Here is a 22,432-nt window from a genome sequence, read left to right as displayed (position 1 = left end):
TAGCCCAAACACAGTTAACTGATTAAAGACAGGTGTTCTTTAACAGGTGCACGAGCTAAGGCGCGCAGGACTGACACCGTTCTGCGCAAGCGCAACACAATCGCACTAGAAAGCCTGTTCAAGCTGCCAGTGTAGCTGCAGTCTTTTTAGTTGCGAATTACAAGTATTTCCTCGTCTGTTAATAATTCGCCATGTCAAAACTTTCCTCATTCTTTCGACGTGAAGAGAGGTAAGCAATTTATTATATTTTTTTTCCATCAAAGTTGCATTTTGTGGTTTCGAAGCTAAGTTTTAGTGCCGTTTCTAGAACACAACATCAAGAAAACGTGGAAGAAACAGCAATAATGGAAGAGCCGGTTTCTAAGCTGCCTAAAACTAGCAATGGGAATTATTTTTTGTTACATAATGTGTTCAGTCTGCCAGTCAGTGTGTGACACACACACACACACACACCCCTGAAAAATCCTCGCTATGCCCCTGATTTACATGAGAAATTTGGTATTCATTGGTGTGTTTAAGGGTGTATTCAGACCAGGATAGTTCGATAGTTCACTTGCTTTGGTCCGAACCAAATGTTTTTTTTATTTTTTCATTTTGGTGCGGTTCGCTTTCACACTGTACATTTTAGTAAGCGGACCAAAATCTGTCAACAAAGCCACGCGCCCTGAGGTCGTTCAGCTATTGGTCAGAGACGACACGCGCACAAAGCGTTAAGTTCAAAAGTAGTCATGGAGGCTTTCCGTGCTGTTATTCTTTTTAATGTCATCAAAGCTATATGTTTTTTCCAGTTTTTACTGTTTTCACAATTGTGCGATTACTATGCTGTTGTACAAGTAATTTATCAACGACGACTTCAAAGGGCAAGGCGGCTACGGAGGATAGCGCTGATGAGCGCACATCATGTTGTGACAGTTCTGGCTCTTCACGTAATAGATGAATTTCTTTTTTGCGTCGCTAGTACCGCCACTTTTTGAAAGAATGTCCCTGATTTTAATGTAGGTCTGACGGAGTTTCTTCACTTTTAGCCGACATTGTTCTGGGGAGCGCGTGAACCCCTTCTCCTTCATTTTCTCACTGAATACAGCAAACACGGCGGCATTTTCATGTGTTCTCTCCAAAAGCTCAGATATGTGGCCATCTGCCCATATATCCACAAGGGTACGCGTTTCTTCCTCGGCCCACGTTTGCCCCCTACTCATTTTTTGTACTCTGTAGTCTAGCCTACCACTGGTCTGAATGACTGAACGACTGTTGTAAGGTTCCCTTGACAACCGAGACAGTGTTTGCACTTTGCGGTGGAGTGTCAAGACTCTGTTTCCCATAATGCTCGACAAACGACGGGAGCTCCCGAGGTACAAAAAAGCAAAACTGTCAGATTAGGTCCGGTCTGCTTTCACACCTCCAAAAGATCCGCACCAGGGTTCCTTTGGTCCGGACCAAGTCCGACCTTGCAGCTCGGTCTCGGTCCGCTTGTTTGGTCCGGACCAGAGTTCGGTGGTTTGTATTCAGACCAACCCAAAAGGTCCGGACCAAGGGAAATTTGGTTCGTTTGGTCATTTGGTCCGGACCAAACAACGTAGGTGTGAATACGCCATAAATTTACAGACAATACGAACTAATGTCAACAATTGGCTTCAACTCACATAAATATGAATTGGAAATTTTTAGTTCACTTTAGCTTATGCAAACACACAGCTCTACTAAAAGATTGATAAACGAGGCTCAATGTCCCCAACATCGAAACCTGAAAGCTTTAGAAACTCTAACAGACCTTTACTTTTTAACAGTACTGGTTTGGGATTTTGCTGAGTTTACCTTTAACTGTCTGATATTTTTCAAAGTAATGAACTGTGTAGCAGGAAAATCACCGCGTTTTCTAAATGCACTCCTGAAAATTACTCATTAACTAGGGGAATTATTAAATTTGATATTTTTGACATGTTAATCATTAATGTACATGAAAGAAAAAGGCTTAAAAATTATAACTTCATCTCATCTCATTATCTGTAGCCGCTTTATCCTGTTCTACAGGGTTGCAGGCGAGCTGGAGCCTATCCCAGCTGACTACGGGCGAAAGGCGGGGTACACCCTGGACAAGTCGCCAGGTCATCACAGGGCTGACACATAGACACAGACAACCATTCACACTCACATTCACACCTACGGTCAATTTAGAGTCACCGGTTAACCTAACCTGCATGTCTTTGGACTGTGGGGGAAACCGGAGCACCCGGAGGAAACCCACGCGGACACGGGGAGAACATGCAAACTCCGCACAGAAAGGCCCTCGCTGGCCCCCGGGGCTCGAACCCGGACCTTCTTGCTGTGAGGCGACAGCGCTAACCACTACACCACCGTGCCGCCCCAAAATTATAACTTGTTTTAGTGAAAATAAGTACTAAAATGCACTAGAATGCAGGGGTTTGCGTGTTAGGTTATTAAAATTTTTTCAGTGGACGTAGCCCCCCGACCCCCTATCTTAGTTTGACTTTCAAAAGTTCAGGATTTTTACCTCCGCCAAGGAGGTTATGTTTTTGGTGGCGTTGGCTTGTTTGTTGGTTGGTTGGTTGGTTGGTTGGTTTGTCTGTTAGCAACATTACAGAAAAAGTAATGAACGGATTGCTCTGAAAATGTTTCCAGAGGTGTGACTGGGCACAAGTAACAATCCATTAAATTTTGGCGGTGATCCGGATCACCTTCTGGATCCCGGATTTTTTTAAAGGGTTCTTGGCGGAGGTCTGCGCGCTCCGAGTGCTTTTCTAGTTTTCTTTGCTCCACTTTCATCTCTAAAAATATCTGTCCATGCAGCAAGAGAATTTCACTAGTATTAAGTAATTTTCTCCTCAAATTCAGTTTTTTGCAGTGCACTCCTTGTAATGCTCTGTGTCGGGTGTGCGAAGCAGTTATGTCGGGCACGTTAGTGGTGAATAGGAAAATATTGGGGTTCAGTTCTTAACCGTGTGTTGTGGGGCTTAAGTTACTGCGTCATGACAGTGCATGTTGATTTGCAGGGCTGAAGTTCATGAAAGTATTGGTTACAATAATGCTGGACTTCTGACCGCTCTGTTAGGTACTGTACACCTGCTCAGTCATGCAGTCAGCTAGGGCTGTAACGATATGCGTATCGAAATCGCGATACGCAGAGCCACGATCCGTATCGCGATACAAGAAGGCAGAATCGCGGTACACCCTTTCAAACTTCTCCTCAGCCCAAAAACAGAGGTGCTTCCAAACTTCAATTTATGAATACTTTACTTTTTATTTAAATTACATTTTAAACTTACTTAAATTACTTTTTTTTTTTTTTTATATCTATTAGTAAGTCGTTTTTTCGCCGACCTACGACAATCTTCTGCGAGTCACGCAACGTCCACACTCGCCACTGGCAGAGCATTCATTTCTTTTAAGCGGTCGCCATTCTGGTTGCGACGCGGGGAGCGAATCTGTAAACAAGCAGCTCATTGGCTGGCTAGGTGTGCCACAAGCCAATCACAATCACTTGACCGGAAAGGCATGCAGTGTTGCCAGATTGGGCAGGTTTAGGTGCTTTTTGGCTGGTTTTGAACATATTTTGGGGTGGAAAACGTTAGCAATATCTGGCAACACTGAAGGCATGTCTGCTTGGGCGGAAGCCTTCTGCGGCAGTTACATTTTGACACGCGAGCAATGTTTCACCATAAAAATTCCGTAATTTCCATCTGTTTTCCGCGATCACAGAAAATCATTGGCCCTATGAGAGTGAGGCAGTGAGAGCCCCCCCCCCCCCCCCCCCCCCCCCCCAAGAAAAATCTTAACGGATTTACGCGATTTGGAAAAATGACTTTTTCAGAACCGAAAAAAACAGAGCTTCCGGCTCAACAGTATTATTTTGAGAAATAAAACAATCTTTGGATATACATTTGTTCATTTTTGCATACATATTACTCATTCTCTGCAGTGGTCTGAATTATTTGTTATTAAATAGTTAATGTAAGTAAGTAAATGTTAAGTCAAATTTACTACTTTAAAAAAACATTTAAAAAAAAATCGTGGGCGTATCGAATCGTGGGTCAAAAATCGCGATACGAATCGAATCATGAGTTGGGTGTATCGTTACAGCCCTACAGTCAGCCAATCATGTGGCAGTAGCACAGTGCGCAAGCAATTGCAGATACAGGTCAAAAATCTCCACATCTAACGTCAGAATGGAGGAAAATGTTCTCAGTTATTGTGGCATAGTTGTCGGTGTCAGATGGGAATGTTCTCCCCCACCAGAAACTGAAATGATCTTGTGGGATTTTCACACACATCTCGACAGTTTAAACAGGGTGGAGCGAAAAACAAAAACCATCCAGTGAGTGACCGTTCTCCAGGTGGAAATGCCTTGTTGTTATCCACCGCCCAGATGAAGTTTGGCAGGGGATATAGAAACGGGTTCCATCCGTCCGGTCACGTTTTCATTTCCAGGCCTTATCTTTAAAACTACTGAAGATATCGTCTTGAAACTTTGTATACATATCAAGCAACATGTGAACTTTTGCTATTTTGGATTTTTGGAAAAAAGAATTTTTCAAATTTTTACATTAAAAAAAAAAAAGATTTTGACTTAGTTTCGAAGAGCAATGTTCGTTTCCGGAGCATATATCCAAAACTATTCATGATACGGATTTGAAACTTGGTAGACATGTTAACAAGGTGACGTAGATGTGTCTTTTCACACTAAGAAATTTGAGAAATTAAATTTTTTCATGTTTCCATGGAAACAATTTCAGACTTAGTCTCTCAGGTTAGTCTTAGTGGTAGGTTTTGTTTCCGGAGCAGAACTTGCAAACTATGAGTGGTACGGTCTTGAAAGTTGGTATATGTGTTGATTAAGTAATGTATATGTGCCTTTTGATATAAAAAATGTGAGAAATTGTCATTTTTAGCTCACCTGGACCAAAGATCCAGTAGGCTTATGCCATGGGCTGCTGAGGTCAGTGTAAAGAGGTAGGATTGGTTTCCTACAGCAGAACTTGAAAAATGTGACAAATAATATCTTGAAACTTGGTAAATAGTTGGTATATAGGGTGGGGGATATCGATGACTCTGTCTTCTTGTTGAGAGCTCAGAGGAGAATAACCAGACTGGTTTGAGCAGACAGGAAGGCTATGGTAACTCAAACGAGGCCGTCAATGATGGCGTAGCTCACTCTGGCCCCATCTGGTCCAGAAAGAACGATCTAAACTGGGCCACTTTTGCCAGTTCTACCCTCAACCAGTCCAGCTCAAATATTTGCCAGAAAGAATCCAAAACAGCGAGGAATTGACCGAGAACAAGCGAGTTTTGTTGAACTGCTCATTAAGGCTTAATTGGTCCATAACGTGTAATTCAGCAAATCTGGGTAGATGTTATATGCACTCTAGGTACCCCTACCTTCAGCCAGAAAGAATCAAAATGGGTGAAGAACTGAGGGAGAAGAAGAAATTTGTGTGGAAACTGCTCACTAGGGCTTAATTACTCCATATCCGCATTATTAATTGAAATTTTGCAAATTTGGGTAGAAGTCATATGCACCCCAGGCAGACCTACCTTCCTGCCAAAAAGAATAAAAATCAGTGAAGAATTGAGCGAGAAGAAGCGATTTACATGAAATGTGGACGACGACGGACAACACCTGATGGCATAAGCTCATTACCTGTCGGCTGGATGAGCTAGTAACCACTCCGTACACCCATACTGAGCAGAAAAGCATCTCAAAAACATCTCAGATCTTTAGGGTGGAGATATAGTTGCTTTTAACTCTGCGATCGCATGTGCATGATGGCTTCCTCACGTGTCCCGTGTCTGTCTGGTGCGTCAGTTGTGCATGTCCTTAAAAATTAACGTTACGCATCCACAAGATTCAATACACACATGAAGAGTAGGGGCAGTGTAGAAGCAGCATAACCAAATACGAACCTCCTGAAGTGTCGCTATGTTTGTTTACATCATGCAAATCCAGAGGCTCTGTATGGTCCGAGTTCTCTGGTGTGCCCTCTAGTGGAATCCTCAAGTAACACGCATAGTACTTAGGCAAATACATGAACAGTTATGTTCATGATGCAGCCGAGTGTCTACGTGAACGCATGGTTAAAAAGTTACTATTCACTCACCGGCCACTTTAATAGGAACTTGTTCTTGATTCTAAGATCCCTGTTCTTGGCTGCAGGAGCGGAACCCAATGTGTTGTTCTGCTGTTGCATGCTGAGATGCTTTTCTGCTCACCACGGTTGTAAAGAGTGATTATGTGAGTTGCTACTGTACATCCTTCCTGGCAGTTTGAACCAATCCGGTCATTTTCGTCTGAGCTGTCTTATCAACAAGGCGTTTGTTTCCACTGAAAGAACTGTCGCTCACGTGGTGTTTTTTTGTTTTTCGCACCATTCTGTGTAAACTCTAGAGACTGTTGTGTGTGAAAACCCCAGGAGATCAGCAGCTTCTGAAATACTCTAATGAACACCCATGCCACAGCGAAAGTCACACTTTGAGATCGCGATTTTTCCCGTTCTGATGTTTGAAGTGAACATGAACTGAAGCTCTTGATTTGTATCTGCATGACTTTATGCATCGTGCTGCTGTCGAGGGATCGGCTGATTAGAGAACTGCATCAAACAGCAGGTGGATGGGTGTTCCTAATAAAGTTGCGGGTGAGTGGTTCTCTGCCCTTAGACTACAAAAGCTGAAGATTACACTACCGTTCAAAAGTTTGGGGTCACCCAGACAATTTTGTGTTTTCCATGAAAAGTCACACTTTGATTTCCCACCATAAGTTGTCAAATGAATAGAAAATATAGTCAAGACATTTTTCTGGCCATTTTGAGCATTTAATCGACCCCACAAATGTGATGCTCCAGAAACTCAATCTGCTCAAAGGAAGGTCAGTTTTATAGCTTCTCTAAAGAGCTCAACTGTTTTCAGCTGTGCTAACATGATTGTACAAGGGTTTTCTAATCATCCATTAGCCTTCTGAGGCAATGAGCAAACACACTGTACCATTAGAACACTGGAGTGAGAGTTGCTGGAAATGGGCCTCTATACACCTATGGAGATATTGCACCAAAAACCAGACATTTGCAGCTAGAATAGTCATTTACCACATTAGCAATGTATAGAGTGGATTTCTGATTAGTTTAAAGTGATCTTCATTGAAAAGAACAGTGCTTTTCTTTCAAAAATAAGGACATTTCAAAGTGACCCCAAACTTTTGAACGGTAGTGTACATCAGGTTCCACTCCTGTCAACTAAGGACAGGAATCGGAGGCCGCAGTGAGCACAGACTCACCAAAACTGGAGAGTTGAAGATCGGAAAAACATCACTTTTTTTCCCCCCCAGTTTCAGTGAGCCTACGCCCGATATCTCATCTCGTTATCTCTAGCCGCTTTATCCTGTTCTACAGGGTCGCAGGCAAGCTGGAGCCTATCCCAGCTGACTACGGGCGAAAGGCGGGGTACACCCTGGACAAGTCGCCAGGTCATCACAGGGCTGACACATAGACACAGACAACCATTCACACTCACATTCACACCTACGGTCAATTTACACTGAGTGCAGAATTATTAGGCAAGTGAGTATTTTGACCACAACATCCTTTTAATGCATGTTGTCCCACTCCAAGCTGTTTAGGCTTGAAAGCCTACTACCAATTAAGTACATCAGGTGCTGTGCATCTGTGTAATGAGAGGGGGTGTGGTCTAATGACATCAACACCCTATATCAGGTGTGCATAATTATTAGGCAACCTCTTTTCCTCTGGCAAAACGGGTCAGAAGAGAGATCTGACAGACTTTGAAAAGTCTAAAATTGTGAGATGTCTTGCAGACGGATGCAGCACTCTTGAAATTGCGAAGATGTTGAAACGTGATCACCGAACAATCAAGCGTTTCATTGCAAATAGTCAACAGGGTCGAAAGAAGCGTGTGGGGAAAAAAAAAAGGCGCAAAATAACTGCACATGATCTGCGGAAAATCAAGCGTGATGCTAACAAGCAGCCATTAGCATCCAGTTCTGCCATATTCCAGAGTTGCAACATTCCTGGAGTGTCAAAGAGTACAAGGTGTGCAATACTGAGGGACATGGCCAAGGTAAGGAAGGCTGAAAAACGACCACCACTGAGTAAGGCACACAAGATAAAACGTCAAGACTGGGCCAAGAAATATCTTAAGACTGATTTTTCTAAGGTGCTGTGGTCTGATGAGATGAGAGTGACTCTTGATGGGCCAGATGGATGGGCCTGTGGCTGGATCAGTAATGGGCACAGAGCTCCACTCCGACTCAGACGCCAGCAAGGTGGAGGTGGAGTACTGCTATGGGCTGGTATCATCAAAGACGAGCTTGTTGGACCTTTTCGAGTTGAGGATGGACTCAAACTCAACTCCCAGACCTACTGCCAGTTCCTGGAAGAAACCTTCTTCAAGCAGTGGTATAGGAAAAAGTCAGCATCTTTCAAGAAGAACATGATTTTCATGCAGGATAACGCTCCATCTCATGCGTCCAAATACTCCACTGCGTGGCTAGCCAGTAAAGGTCTGAAAGGTGAAAAAATAATGACATGGCCCCCTTGTTCACCTGACCTAAACCCCATAGAGAACCTGTGGTCCATTATAAAACGTGAGGTCTACAAAGAGGGAAAACAGTACACCTCTCTGAACAGCGTCTGGGAGGCCGTGGTTGCTGCTGCACACAATGTTGGTCGTGAACAGATAAAGAAATTGACAGAATCTATGGATGGAAGGCTTTTGAGTGTCCTCATGAAGAAGGGTGGCTATATTGGTCACTGATTTGTTTTTGTTTTGTGTTTGAATGTCAGATATGTTTATTTGCAAATCTGGAGTTGTCATATCAGTGTACCTGGTGAAAATAAATAAGTGAAATGGCTACATATTTGGTTTTTATTAAGTTGCCTAATAATTCTGCACAGTGAAAGTTACCTGAACACATACACATTCTCCTAAAATGGCCAAAACTAAAAACGCCCCACTCTAACTTCCATACATATTCAGCTTTGATATTTATGAGTCTTTTTGGTTGATTGAGAACATAGTTGTTGTTCAATAATAAAACTAATCCTCAAAAATACAACTTGCCTAATAATTCTGCACTCAGTGTAGAGTCACCAGTTAACCTAACCTGCATGTCTTTGGACTGTGGGGGAAACCGGAGCACCCGGAGGAAACCCACGCGGAAACCCACACAGAAAGGCCCTCGCCGGCCACGGGGCTCGAACCCGGACCTTCTTGCTGTGAGGCGACAGCGCTAACCACTACACCACCGTGCCGCCTCTCATCACATATCCTCATTGCAATATCCAATAATAATGCACTCAATTTCAGTGAAACAATCCCGGAAAGTAATTTAGTGTGAACACTCGCTCTCTAAAGCCCAACAATTGTATGTGCAGGATTTTAGTGACAATTATTGATTTAACTCAAATTAAAATTGCTTTTGTAATTTTTTTTTTCAATCACAACAGAAACAGAAACTGAATTTCTGGACTGGTTGATGATTCTCTACCGGTGTTTTATTTATATCAGTTTACTGCACACCCCTACCACCCACAGACATGGCCTGTAAAATACCAGTGATATATTTTACCAGTAATTGGTGGTGCTTGGGCTATAAATACAGCATGTTATGAGTTATATGTTCACTCTGCAATGATCTGTGATAACGATTATATTAAATAACGATAATAAAACCTAGCCTTCTGTGTGTGTGCTGCAATTTGGTGAGCCTTCAGGGTGTTTAGTCATGCCTTGTAATCATTGATCCATCTCTGCCTTCAGAAGAAGACCATCACAGATGTGTTGGCGACATCAGAGCCTGCACCTGGCTCTCCGGCTGACCTGAGGAGCCTTGTGCAGAGCCATTTCAGCGTCACGCGATCCGTTATTGAACAGGAGGAGCTCAATCTGCCAGGTCAGTCAGGAGCGCCCTGTTCACCTCAGTAACCTCAGCATAGCTCTCTGCTTTACTGCTCAAAGTGCTTACGTGTGCTACTTTTCATTTCAGAGTCATGTTTTCTGAGGAGTAATGACCTCACGCACAGCTTGTCGTCCTACCTCAAGGAAGGTGCGCGCGTGTGTGTGTGTGTGTGTTTGGAAAGATGGATTACATAATAGCACAGCTGAACTTGAAAACTCGAGCTCTCACTCTGTCAAAAGCGGGATTTGTTCATTCGTCAGTCATTAAATGATGCTCTTCATCTTTTCTTGTTTAGTTTGTCCCAAGTGGGCGAAAGTACAGAAGCAGCACACGCAAAAGCGCTCGGTCGTACTGCTCATCCTCTGTAGCTCTGCCCTGCGAACCATCGAACTCATCAAGTCAGTCGGAGCGTCCCTTCATCTTAGTTTAAAGTGAGTTTGTGTTTGGGGTTTGTGTTCACATTTTTTCTCCTTGTTGTGTTAAAGGCAGCTGACTACATTTAAGGGCGAAGCTAAAGTGCTGAAGCTCTTCGCCAAACACATCAGAGCTGAGGAGCAGATAAAGCAGCTGAGTAAAAGTCTGGCCCACATCGGTGTGGGGACTCCGGGCAGACTTTGCACCCTGATAGAGAAAGGTCAGCACGCACGCACACTTTCAACGTTCCTGACATTTCGTGAGAGAGCTTTTTCATTTAATTGAGTGATTTCTATGATGATATTGAAGTAGCCGTTTTGACCTCTGTACTTCTAGAGGGATTGAACCTGCAGGGATTGAGATATTTTGTACTCGACTGGAACTACAGAGACCAAAAACAGAGGCGGATGATGGACATACCAGAGGTAGCACTCACTCAGATAGGAAAAAAGAAAAGCTTATGAAATCATACATAACTCAAATATTCATATCAATTGAATAATTGTCAAGGAAGAGCATTTAAATAATATTGGCTGGCATTGAGTGGTCTATCAGATATATTCCATTCAGCTAGCATGATACTGAATGAGTCGAAGACGAGTAGCTGAGTGGAATATATTTGATATACCACGAAAAAAGCCAGCCGACATTATTATTATTATTATTATTATTATTATTATAATACTTACACATTCCTTTCAGGTGCTCAATGCGTCTTTCTCTTTCAGAATTCTCTCAAAATCTTCCGTATTTAATGACGTGACGTCATGTTGTCTTGACAACCATGCAATATTGTAAACCATATTCAACGCTGGGCGGCGCGGTGACGTAGTTGTTAGCACTGTTGCCTCACAGCAAGAAGGTCCGGGTTCGAGCCCTGTGGTCGGCGAGGGCCTTTCTGTGCGGAGTTTGCATGTTCTCCCCGTGTCCGCGTGGGTTTCCTCCGGGTGCTCCGGTTTCCCCCACAGTCCAAAGACATGCAGGTTAGGTTAACTGGTGACTCTAAATTGACCGTAGGTGTGAATGTGAGTGTGAATGGTTGTCTAGTGTCAGCCCTGTGATGACCTGGTGACTTGTCCAGGGTGTACCCCGCCTTTCGCCCGTAGTCAGCTGGGATAGGCTCCAGCTTGCCTGCGACCCTGTAGGACAGGATAAAGCGGCTAGAGATGATGAGATGAGATGAGATGAGATATTCAATGCTCATTCTCCACTGGGTAGAGTGACGTAATACACGTAGGATAAGCGATATGCTAACAATATTGCATGCTATCAAACCCAATGAATGAAACTCGCTAGAAGGGAATAGAGCACATGCTTTTATTCCATCGAAGAAGTGTCCTGTATGTATAATAATTAATTTCCTTTTTACATTCACCAAAAAGGTGAGACGGAACCCAGTCCAAAAATACAGTTCAGCATATGTACAAACAACAAATTAAAGGAAAAAAACAACATAAAGCAAACCAAAATTGTGTGGACCAGATGTGCATGTTGAACATCCCATTCCAAAACCATGTGTATTAATATGGAGGGGTTGGGTTTTGGGGTTGGTTTGTTTTTTGGTTACTCCAATAACCTCCACTCTTCTGGGAAGGCTTTCCACTCGATTTTTGAACATTGCTGTGGGAATTCATCCCAAAGGTGTTCAGTGGGGTTGAATCCAGGGCTCGAGCTACTTGAGGTCATTCACACCAACCTTGGCAAACCATGAAGCTCGCTTTGTGCACATGTGCATTGTCATGCTGGAACATATTTAGGCCTCTTATACCCCTTTTCCACCAAATCAGTCCCAGGGCTGGTTCGGGGCCAGTGCTGGTGCTGGTTCACAACTCGTTCAACTTGCGAGCCAGCTGAGAACCAGTTTGCTTTTCCATAGCTTGCGGCGCTAAGGGAAGCCACGTCATTACGTCGCTGTATACGTCAGTTACGTCGCTGTATACGTCAGTTACGTCGCTACGTTTGCATAAACCTTGGCGCGAATATCGAAGCAAAAACAACGCGGAAGAAGCAGCAGCAACAACAACAATAATAATAATGAATGACTTCGCGTTTGTACAGCTGCGGCTTCTCGTCGCTTAAAAATGGCGATCTTTCGCAGTCTTGTTATTGTTGTTGGTCTTAACAACTCCGCCCCTCCACTGATGTAAGCGGTTCTTTCCTCTGGCCCAGCAGAGAGCTGGTGCTAGCCTGGAACCGCTTTTTCTGGCCCCAGAGCCAGTTCTTTGTCAGTGGAAGCAGAAAACCCGGTTCCGAACCTAGCCTGGCTAACGCGACTTCAAAGCTCTCCGAGCATTTGGTCTGGCCAAGCTATTAAGCCAAACCGTTTCCCAGAGCCCGTGGTTGACCCGCCTCCCTGAAATGCCTCAGTTTGCTACTGGTCGAAGCCAGAAAAGGCTGTGACGAAGTTTAAACCAATCACATCACTCTTTCCTCTGACGTATGCGACGCGACGGGGCTAACTGGTAGATTAAACTCTTACCGAAGCCGGTCGGGAGCAAGGCGAAAACGTCCTTCCTTTCAATAAATACCTCCAGGGCTGCTCTTTGCTCCGTTTTCAATGAGAACTTCCCGTTGAATGCTTTCAATACAGCATCTACCGCTGTGTTAAAGGCTTGCTGCTGCTCCATGTTCGTGATGTGAATGAAGCGCTTCCGGCATAGATTCTGTAAACAATCTATGGCTTCCGGTCGCAGTTCTACTACGTCAGTGCCTTGAACACGCCTCTACCCAGGGCCGTTGGAGATGCTCAAAGTTGACTGGTTCCCGATTTTTTGGGAGCTTGGAAATGCTGTAGATAGCCTGCCTGGCCAGACTAAGCTCGGAACAGGCCCTCGTGTTGCGTCATGCTTAGGATGGGCGGGCCCAGGCTACCCCGAACCAGCCCTGGAACTGCTTTGGTGGAAAAGGGGCATTGGTTCCAGTGAAGGGAAATTGTCATTCTACAGCATACAGAGACATCCTAAACACTTTGGCGCTCCAATTTTATGGCACCAGTTTGGGGAAGACCTGCATGCGGGTGTGCAGATACTTTTGGACATACAACGTGTTAGTCTGTAAACCTAATCATGAAAAATCATGGAGAACACCGAGAACATCATGGGGAACAATCATATTTATGACTGGTTTTATGCATCACATCCAGTATTTTCTCTGGATGTGAAAGGATGCTAAACAGCTCTTTTTAGCAGCTTTTGTCTATAACAACATACTGCACGCTTGGTTCACTTCCTGTCATCACATCAGTTCATGGATGAATCACTTTCACAATGCAATCAACCTTCGTTAGAGTTCACTTGAAACCAGATACAAACATGATTGCCTTATTCTCACCTGTTTAAACAAACTGCACTAAATGAATAAAACACACCAGGGTTCAGTTCCCGTTCAGACAAACTAAATACTGCAAAGCACCTTTGGTAAGGTGTCGAGCCACCACGAGCTGAACAGCTTCCACCAGCAGAACGGCTTCAGTGCATCTCGGCGTAGATTCAAAAGGTCTCTGGAACTGTGCTGGAGCGGTGAACACCATTCTTCCAAAAGATATGGTGTTTAGATGATGATGATGGCAGGCTTGTAGTCCGACTCATGCCTTAAAGGCCAATTTATGCTGACAACGCAGTCCTTTCAGACGGTGTCGCAGATAGCGTCAGCGTAGCCCCCCCCCACCCTCGCAGACGCTCTGCGCGCACCTCCCAAAAATTATGACCACCGCAAAAGCCTCGCAGACAGCGTCGCAGACAAGAGGGCTCTGATTGGTCCACTCTACATCCGCTGTACACGCACTTCCGCTTCCCTACTTTCCCGGTTTGGTTTGTTTCCACTACCGCCATTTTTAAAAACACGAGCGAAGATGGAGCAGCACGAAGAGCGGTTGATCGAGGAAGTGAGGAAGTACGTACATCTATACGACTCCAGTTCTAGTCATTATAAGTAACCGGAGGATAAACACTCCACTAACCACACCCACCAACTACTCCTAGCGATTTCGCGACTTCGCGCCCCCTTGCGTTGTAGCGGTGAATAACATCGCGCACGCCTATTACTCCCCGCTCAACGATAAATTACAACTGTCTGCGAAAAGCTATCTGCGCAAGCCTTGTCGCAAGAGCATGCAGAGGCCTTAAGTTTAAAGGTCATAGGCAACGGTCGGAGGTGAAACATAGAATATCAACTTTATTGTGTAGAAGAACGACCCAAAAAGCGGATTCAGTCTTCCTGGTGTCTAATTTGCACCCTAAAATTGAATAAAACGGTTAAAATATACTGTTTTGCCCAATTTCCGAAGGTTTGTTTACATCTCACTTATGCGCACTTTCACGCCAGGGGACCGTCGTCGTGACGTCATTTAAGGCAAACAGACTGTGAGCAGTTCTGTGTTTACCTGCGAACCGAGCACACGTGTACGGACTTTGGCCGTGAGAGGTTGTGTAAAATGTCTGAAAGCGATAATGATTTTGAAGTAGGAACTCTCCAAATTGAATATCGAGAGGTGAAACCATACATGTATGAACCTATGGCCGTTGCGAAACAATCGGTGAATGTGGCTCACTGGTTTGGCCGTGTAGCCTCGGAATCGGACAGCGACTCGGCCGACTCTGATCGCGGTGACCCCAGACCTCAACAAGACCCGCGCCCAAACGATTTATCCTGGTAGTTATGATAAATTCCTACTTTCATCGTAATACTAAATAAGAGCCCTTTTGAAGAATAGTGAAACCGCCCTCCCTAGTGGATATAGGGAACGATTACTTGACAGTGCGCCGGTAGGCCACATTAGCCTGCCATCCGCGGCATTATACTATTTATAGCCTACTCTAAGCGAGGAAATATCCCTTTGTCTCATATCCACAATGATTGTACAGGATCCCTCAGGATTCTTGACTTGTCAATTGCAAGCAAAAGTAAAAATGTTTATCTCCAATCTTCTCCTTTTTGCCTGAGCGTTGCTGCTCCATTTCTTCTTTGACTGCTTGATTTTGTTTCACGCGCACAATCCACTCTCTCTGCCTCGTCTCCTCTTCCGGAAAAAAACAACCCTCTCGCGCCGCCTCTTCTCCTTTTTCGGAAAAAGCCAACCCACTCGCTCCGCCTTTTCTCCTTTTTCAGAAAAAGCCAATCCTCTCGCTCCACCTCTTCTCCTCTTCCAGAAAAAGTCAATCCACTCTCTCTGCCTCTTCTCCTCTCTCGGAAAAAGGTACAAACTTCTTCCTGAACCGGTCCCATTGTTACAGTCTACAACAATAAGGCATGGATTTTCTTTGGAAATTCCCGAACGCACGTCTGCACTCAAGCCGAACGGCAATGAAAGTAAACGGAAGTGGACTCAACTCAAGCGGTTTGTTTGGCTTAAATGACATCACACGCTGAGTGGTCATGAAAATAGCCGACAGAAATTCGCCACGATCTGCGCTAACTTATTTAAATTATTACTTATTAACAATACTTCTTGGGACCAGAAGAAAATTACAGAGGGTTTTTTTTTAACATATACAGTTTCAAATGTGCATAAAATTAAAACCGTTGCCTATGAGCTTTAAGGACTCGTATCTTGACTTGGATTTGAGCACTGATGACTCGGACACGTGCATTAACTGCATTAGGACTCGGAAATTGGAGACGAGGACTGGGATTTTTTCTTTATTTTTTGTAACATGCCATAATAATTTGGCATAAGATATTTATACTGTATCTACATTAATTTTGTACTAATTTCATGCAAGAGTGTCACACCTGCACACCTTGGCGTGTGCATGAGATCGACTTTCGGGCACGCTCTGGACAGTGCATGCGCCAATCGGACTCTCGCGCGCACCGTAAACAGCTCATACCTGCACAGGATTAAGGCGCAATCAGCGCGCCTGTATAAAAACCGTGAAAACACATTTACTTTGCAAAGTATTGAGTTGTGTTGCTGACACATTACCGAGCCTTATTTCCTTGTTTGGTTTCCTGATCCCTGATTTCCTGATTCTCGTCTTTGACTCTGCCGAGTCTGCAATAGCCTGTTTGTGCCTCGCTCGACCTGTTTCACTGTTTTACAATTTTGCCTGCTGGTCTGCATTGTTTACCTGTCTTCACTTGTATTAATAAACACACCTTCTGCACTTACATCCGTCTCCCAACCATCTCTGACAGAATACTTCGCGCTCCCTGACAGAGAGAATGCACATTCACATGCTAATGGCGCTGAAACAGCCACCGTCAAATAGTGCGGTCCGAGTGTTGGACTTGACTCGGATCAGTAGTGGACTCGACTTGAAATTTTTTTTAATGACTTGGACTTGAACACTGGGGACTCGAGACTGGACTCGAACTCGAGGTTTAGACTACGTTCAGACTGCACCCTGAAACGACCCATATCCGATTTTTTTGCCCATATGCGACCTGTATCCGATTTGTTATTGACAATCTGAACGACACAGATCCGATTTTTTCACATGCGACCCAGGCCGCTTGGATATGTGGTCCTAAATCCGATGCATATCCGTTATTTTCACATGCGACTGCAGTCTGACCGGACAGGTCGCATTCATGCAACCTACACGTCATCAACAAGAGACAAACGTCACTATTCTGCGTTGGCTAATCCCACCTCTTTGGTGGAAAACAACAACATTTGTACAGTTAGTGGTGGATTTGGTAGGGACCTGGATGTTAAACCATCCTGTATTACAAGATTATAAGATTGTTCTGGAAATTTCCAGTAATTTGACACCTTCGGTCTCATTACTCTGCTGCCCACATTAATCAGGTTATTGTGTGAGTTCCGCCGCCGCCACAAAAACCACATCGCCAGGTCTCGCCTCATCTCCATGCTTTACTTGCAAACTTGAAGAGTGCGCTTTTTTTTTTTTTGTTTACGTATTACGTAGATGTGCTTATTACGTGTCAATTTGCGCATGCGGGACACTTTTGGGTCGTTTTCCGTTCATATTGGAGATCGCATACAAGTCTCATATAATTGGTAATGTGAACGGCCTAACAAAAAAATCGGATTTCACAACAAATCGGATATGGGTCGTTTCAGGTTGCAGTCTGAACGTAGTGTTAGTGACTCGACTACAACACTGGATGGTGGTGGTGGTGGTGGTCGTCTACACTGCAAAAAATAAAAATCTTAGGAAGTTTATTTGTCTATTTTCAAGTCAAAACATCTAGCCACCCTTATTATAAGACATAACTGCCCAACAAGCAAAACCTCATTGAGCTAGAAAGGCTAGTTTTTAGACAGTCCATCTTGAAAATCTTGTATAGACAAAATGTCTTGAAAAAAAGTCTTATTTGGAGCACTTCTGAAAATAAAACAAGTTTTTTTAAAACAAGTAAGTACATTTTGGACATTTGTCAAATGCGGTTCATCTTGTTTCAAGAAAAAAGTATGCTTGTTTTGGGAATAAATGAACTTTACTGAAATCTTTGAATCTTTCATTACAATTCAACTCCACCTTACAGATCCTAAGTTTACTGCGACTGTTTTCTCAGTCATTCAGAGTGAGCTCCTTCTGGATGCTGTACGGTACAGACTCTAGACCAGACAAGTGCCTTCAAAAAGGCTATGAGTGAGTGGAGGGCGTTTTAGTGAGGGCTTTTTGGAATGCTGTGAGTTAAGTTCAGTGGTTTTTTTGTTTGTTTGGTTTTTTGTGCCTGATCTTGTAAACCCCTCGTACACATGAATAGTCAGTGCCCCCAAAATGCACTGTTGCTTTGGCGTTGTGTAAGCACTGTAAGTCAAAATGCGTAGTTTTTTTATTATTTTATTTTTTTTTTTTGGTGCCTGAGGTCCTGGGGAAGTGGAATCTTAAGAGATGTTTTAATGTTTGAATGTTGAAATGGGGAAAAAAAATAAACTTGTTGCAATGCTACACGTGTCGTCAACTTGATTCAAGATAGTCTCTGGTCTCATATCTAGAGTATTTTACTAATTACAGGTCACAAAAGGAGAATCTTTTAAGCTAGCAATGCTTAGTTGTAGAATTTAACAATCCTAATATTAGTATATTTATCTTAAATTCAGTTTTTACTGCTAAGACTTTGTCATGAATTTAAGTGAAATACCCTTAAAATGAAATAAATAAAAATGACTTGAATGGCTAAATGTAAGAAGGACGATCTTGTTATAAGAACTATTTTGAGTTAATCAGATCTCGCATAATAAAGTTCCCCAATCTTATTTTGGAATTATTTCATCTAAAAACAGGTTAGATTTTTCATCTTACTTTAAGAAATCTTACCAAGTCAAATTTGACTAGTTCCATTGGCAGATTTTTTTTTTTCTTCACCTGATTCAAGCAAATATGCTTTGTTTTAATCTTTTATTTCTTATTTTTGAAAGGCCATTTTTTGCAGTGTAACGTGTCACTTCAAAATTTCCCATAGGGCTCCATTTATACCAACCTTTACAAATTTTGCATCGGAACTCCATATTTTAACACTGGAGCACAGTACAAAGAGAGCAGCCTTTCTTTCCCCACCCCAATAAAATCAGCCAGTGAACACACAAATCTGGAATGATTGACGGTTGTGCAGGGGTTTTGAAAAAGCGTCCGATGGTTAACGCAAAATCCCGTGTATATACAGATGAGGCAGAACATTATGACCACCTGCCTAATATAATTTTGGTCTTCTGCATGCTGCCAAAACAGCTGCGACCCACCAAGGCTGCAACATTTCGGTAGGTGGCAGATGTTAAATTGATGTACACATGACTGCCTGAACCCAGGGCTTTTCCACAGAGCACTGCCCAGAGCATCACACTCCCTCTGGTAGCTCTGCTTCACCACACAAGCCTTGCCGTTTTGAAGGTGCTCCGACTCAGTCGTCTGACCTTAACAATTTGGCTAAAGAGGCCACAACACTTCCAAATTAAAACAACACTAGCAAATGCAGAAAACGTGCATCGATTTGACAGCGCATATTGTCTTGCAAATTGAGAAAACGATTACAAACATAGTGGACGCAAACAATTATAGCGTACAACACATGCGACAGTTTGATTTCTTAACGTGTCGACTGCAAACTCAGGCAACACACACAAACAGAAACGTGCTGCAAATATCCATAACACAACAGAAGTATTTACAGCACGATGAGAGGTTTCTGCCGGAGAACTTACTGACAGACCCTTCAATGCTTCACGGGCTGAATAAGTTGGATTTTCATGTTTTATTATTGAACAGAGATATCGTTAATGTTATTTATTGACTTGTTGATCCTAGCGAACTATAATCAATAGCTAAATAAAGTTAAGTCCAACTTACTCAGCCCATGAAGCATTGAAGAGTTTGTCAGGAAGTCCTCCGGCAGAAACCTCTCATCATGTTCTGAATGCTTTTGTTGTGTTGTGGATACTCGCAGTGTGTTTCTGGGTTTGTGTGTGTTCCTCCTCTACAACATCTGAAGGAGCTGGCTTTTTCTTACCACCTACTCTACTCAGCTCCTGGTCTAAGCGCTGATTCTCTAATGCTTGGACTGCTGCAACTTTCTTCTTACTGGCCTTCCAGCTTCTGCCATCAGATCCCTGTAGCTCATTCAGAACGCTGCAGCTCGCCTGGTCTACAGCCTCCCTCGTTCTTCCAGCCGACCTGCACTGACTACCTATCGCAGCTTGTATCAAATTTAAGACGTTGGTGCTAGCTTACCAGGCTGTCAAGGGGTTAGGGCCTGCATACCTCCAGAGTCTGATCCGCCCCACACGCCAGTCAGATCCCTACGCTCTGCTATTACTCGTCACCTGGGTCCTCCTCCTCTCCGGTCCTGCCCAGCCCGCTCAAGACTGCTGTCTGTCCTGGCTCCCTGTTGGTGGAATGACCTTCCCGTTGAGGTCAGAACTGCCGACCACTTTCAAGCGCAAACTAAAGACTCCCCTGCTTCCCTGCCCACTGTGTAACTGCGTTTCGGTTTAGACCAACCCAGGCTGGGGGGGGGGAAGTCATTTGAGTTCTCTATTTAGTTGTACTTTATATGGTTGGTTTGTTTCCTTGGCTGTTTGAGTATTGGTACATCAACAGAATATTACACTAGGTATTGCTGTCACTTGTTCAGTTGGCACTAGAACTTTCTTGTCTAGAAGTTCAGCACTTCGTGTACCTGACTTTTGCACTCATTGTACATCGCTCTGGATTAGCCTAGTAAACTAGACCCACCCGCCTAGCGGCCAAAAATATTTTTGCCTAGCGAGTGGGTCTAGCCTCGCACCATATCAACAAAAACACCCCGGGCATCAAATCGTGCCCGCCAATCACAACGCAAGGTTTTTGTTTGGATTCTTTGGGCGGGATTTTGCAGGAGTGACGACAAAGCTGCGTGACGCTGGAGAAAGCGCAACAGGAAAGATGGCTACGGCTAGAGAACAGGGCGCGTTTGACTCCGCTTTGGAATCAGTTTTAGAAGAATTAGACTTGAAGTTTTCGTTGAAACATGAGCAGGAAGAGGCTCTCCGCTCATTCCTTTTCAAGAAGGACGTTTTCGCTGTTTTGCCGACCGGCTATGGCAAAAGTCTGATCTACCAGCTGGCTCCGCTCGTAGCCAAAAGGATGGGGCTAGTTTGTGCAGTACGAAGAATTAATAAACAGCTTTGAAACATTACTTTTTGATTGTTTCTTATTTTCCCGTTATTTTAAATTTAAGGGAAATTATTTCACCAAACACCACTAAATAAAAACTCTCAAAAACAGTTTAAGCAAACCCTTGAAAAACACTTGGAAAAAATAAGAGTGTATGTTAAGTACGTGGTACAGACTCCAAACTTGTGGTCATTATCTCCAAACTTCTTAATCTCTAGAACCTGTTTATTAATTAATACGCATTTTGAAAAATTATTTATTTCAAGGCCTCCCCCACTGCTTTCTGTCGCTCTGACTACGTCACAGTCACTGTTGCGCTGATCGGTCAGAGCGTTGGCCTATACGCACAGAGACAGTTTGAAAGACAGCGGGTTGTTCCTCCCACACCCGTCGGAAATGTCTACGGATCGAGGCCAGACTAAATATTCACATTTAGTCTGGCTTGCCAGGCTAGCTCTGGATAAGAGCGTCTGCTAAATACCATGTCATGTAATGTTGTCTGAATTTGCAGCAGGTATGTTCTCTGATCAAATTGTTGCATGTGTTGTACGCTGTATTTGTTTGCAATCATTTTTCCTCAGTTTGCAAGATGTTTTGTGATGCAGCTACGCATTGCCGTATTGATGCATGTGCTTTCTGCGTTTAGATGTGTTGTCTCGTATCGTAGCCTCTCTCGACCACCATTTTTTTGTCCCTTGTCAAAATCTCTCCAGTCTTCACACCTGTCCATTTCTTTTGTATCCAACACGTCAGCTACAAGAACTGACTCTTCCCTTACCTTCGAATATATTTCAGATCTTGACATACGCCATTGTTACCAAATAATCAACGTTCTTCACTTCTATGAGTGGTCATAATGTTCTTAATTATCAGTCTACTTGCATTACAGTTTCTGCCTTATCCGAGTGAATGCATCGTTCCTCTTCAAGGTTGGCAGGTCTGCAGTCTATTTGAAATCTGGTGACGGTGAAGGCCAAAGCGTACGATTTACATTGTTCTCATCGACAATAAATCATTCGCTGAGCTCTTGTGCTCTGTGGATTGACACATTGTTGAGAGACCAAAATGTTTCATCAGAGGATAAAGATGATCAGTCAGGAAAACTTTGAAAACACCATTCCTACAGTGAAGCATGGTGGTGGCAGCATCATGCTGTGGGGATATTTTTCATCTGCAGGGACAGGAAAGGACTGAAGGAACAGATGGATGGCACAAAGTACAGGGCAATTCTGGCGGAAAACCTGTTTGAGACTGGGACAAAGGTTCGAATGGCCTAGTGACGCTTCTGTTTAAGGGGAAAAGTGAACACAAACCATGTTAGAAAAATACAGCAGCATAACAGGCACCATTCTTTTCCTTTAATTTGTCATGTTTGTATATTTGGAGTGCACAGGGTCACCAATTCAAATCAGTGCAATGGTGCCAGAATAGGGAGGGAAAGTAATCTCATCGCCCCCTACTGGATGCGTTCCAACCTCTATGGCAAAGTGAATGGGAATATCTTTTCAAAAAATTACATTTCGCGTTACGCTTC

General features: G+C 43.6%; 1 protein-coding gene across 2 annotated transcripts in view; it reads left to right on the top strand.

Moving 5' to 3' along the window:
* The window catches only part of cmss1 (cms1 ribosomal small subunit homolog), a 58,358-nt gene that overhangs the window by 29,092 nt on the left and 6,834 nt on the right, over positions 1 to 22,432 (top strand). Inside the window, exons 4-8 of one of the 2 annotated variants that reach the window (XM_060929430.1) lie at positions 9,787 to 9,916; positions 10,010 to 10,069; positions 10,218 to 10,320; positions 10,408 to 10,556; positions 10,673 to 10,761. In XM_060929430.1, the coding sequence (XP_060785413.1) occupies positions 9,787 to 9,916; positions 10,010 to 10,069; positions 10,218 to 10,320; positions 10,408 to 10,556; positions 10,673 to 10,761 (531 nt within the window). Of the gene's footprint in view, positions 1 to 9,783; positions 9,917 to 10,009; positions 10,070 to 10,217; positions 10,321 to 10,407; positions 10,557 to 10,672; positions 10,762 to 22,432 lie in introns of both variants that reach the window. The other variant, XM_060929429.1, reaches the window with a different exon arrangement.

Source organism: Neoarius graeffei, chromosome 9 (assembly GCF_027579695.1).
Source record: "Neoarius graeffei isolate fNeoGra1 chromosome 9, fNeoGra1.pri, whole genome shotgun sequence".
Taxonomy (NCBI): Eukaryota; Metazoa; Chordata; class Actinopteri; order Siluriformes; family Ariidae; genus Neoarius; species Neoarius graeffei.
This window is presented reverse-complemented; position numbering and strand designations above follow the sequence as displayed.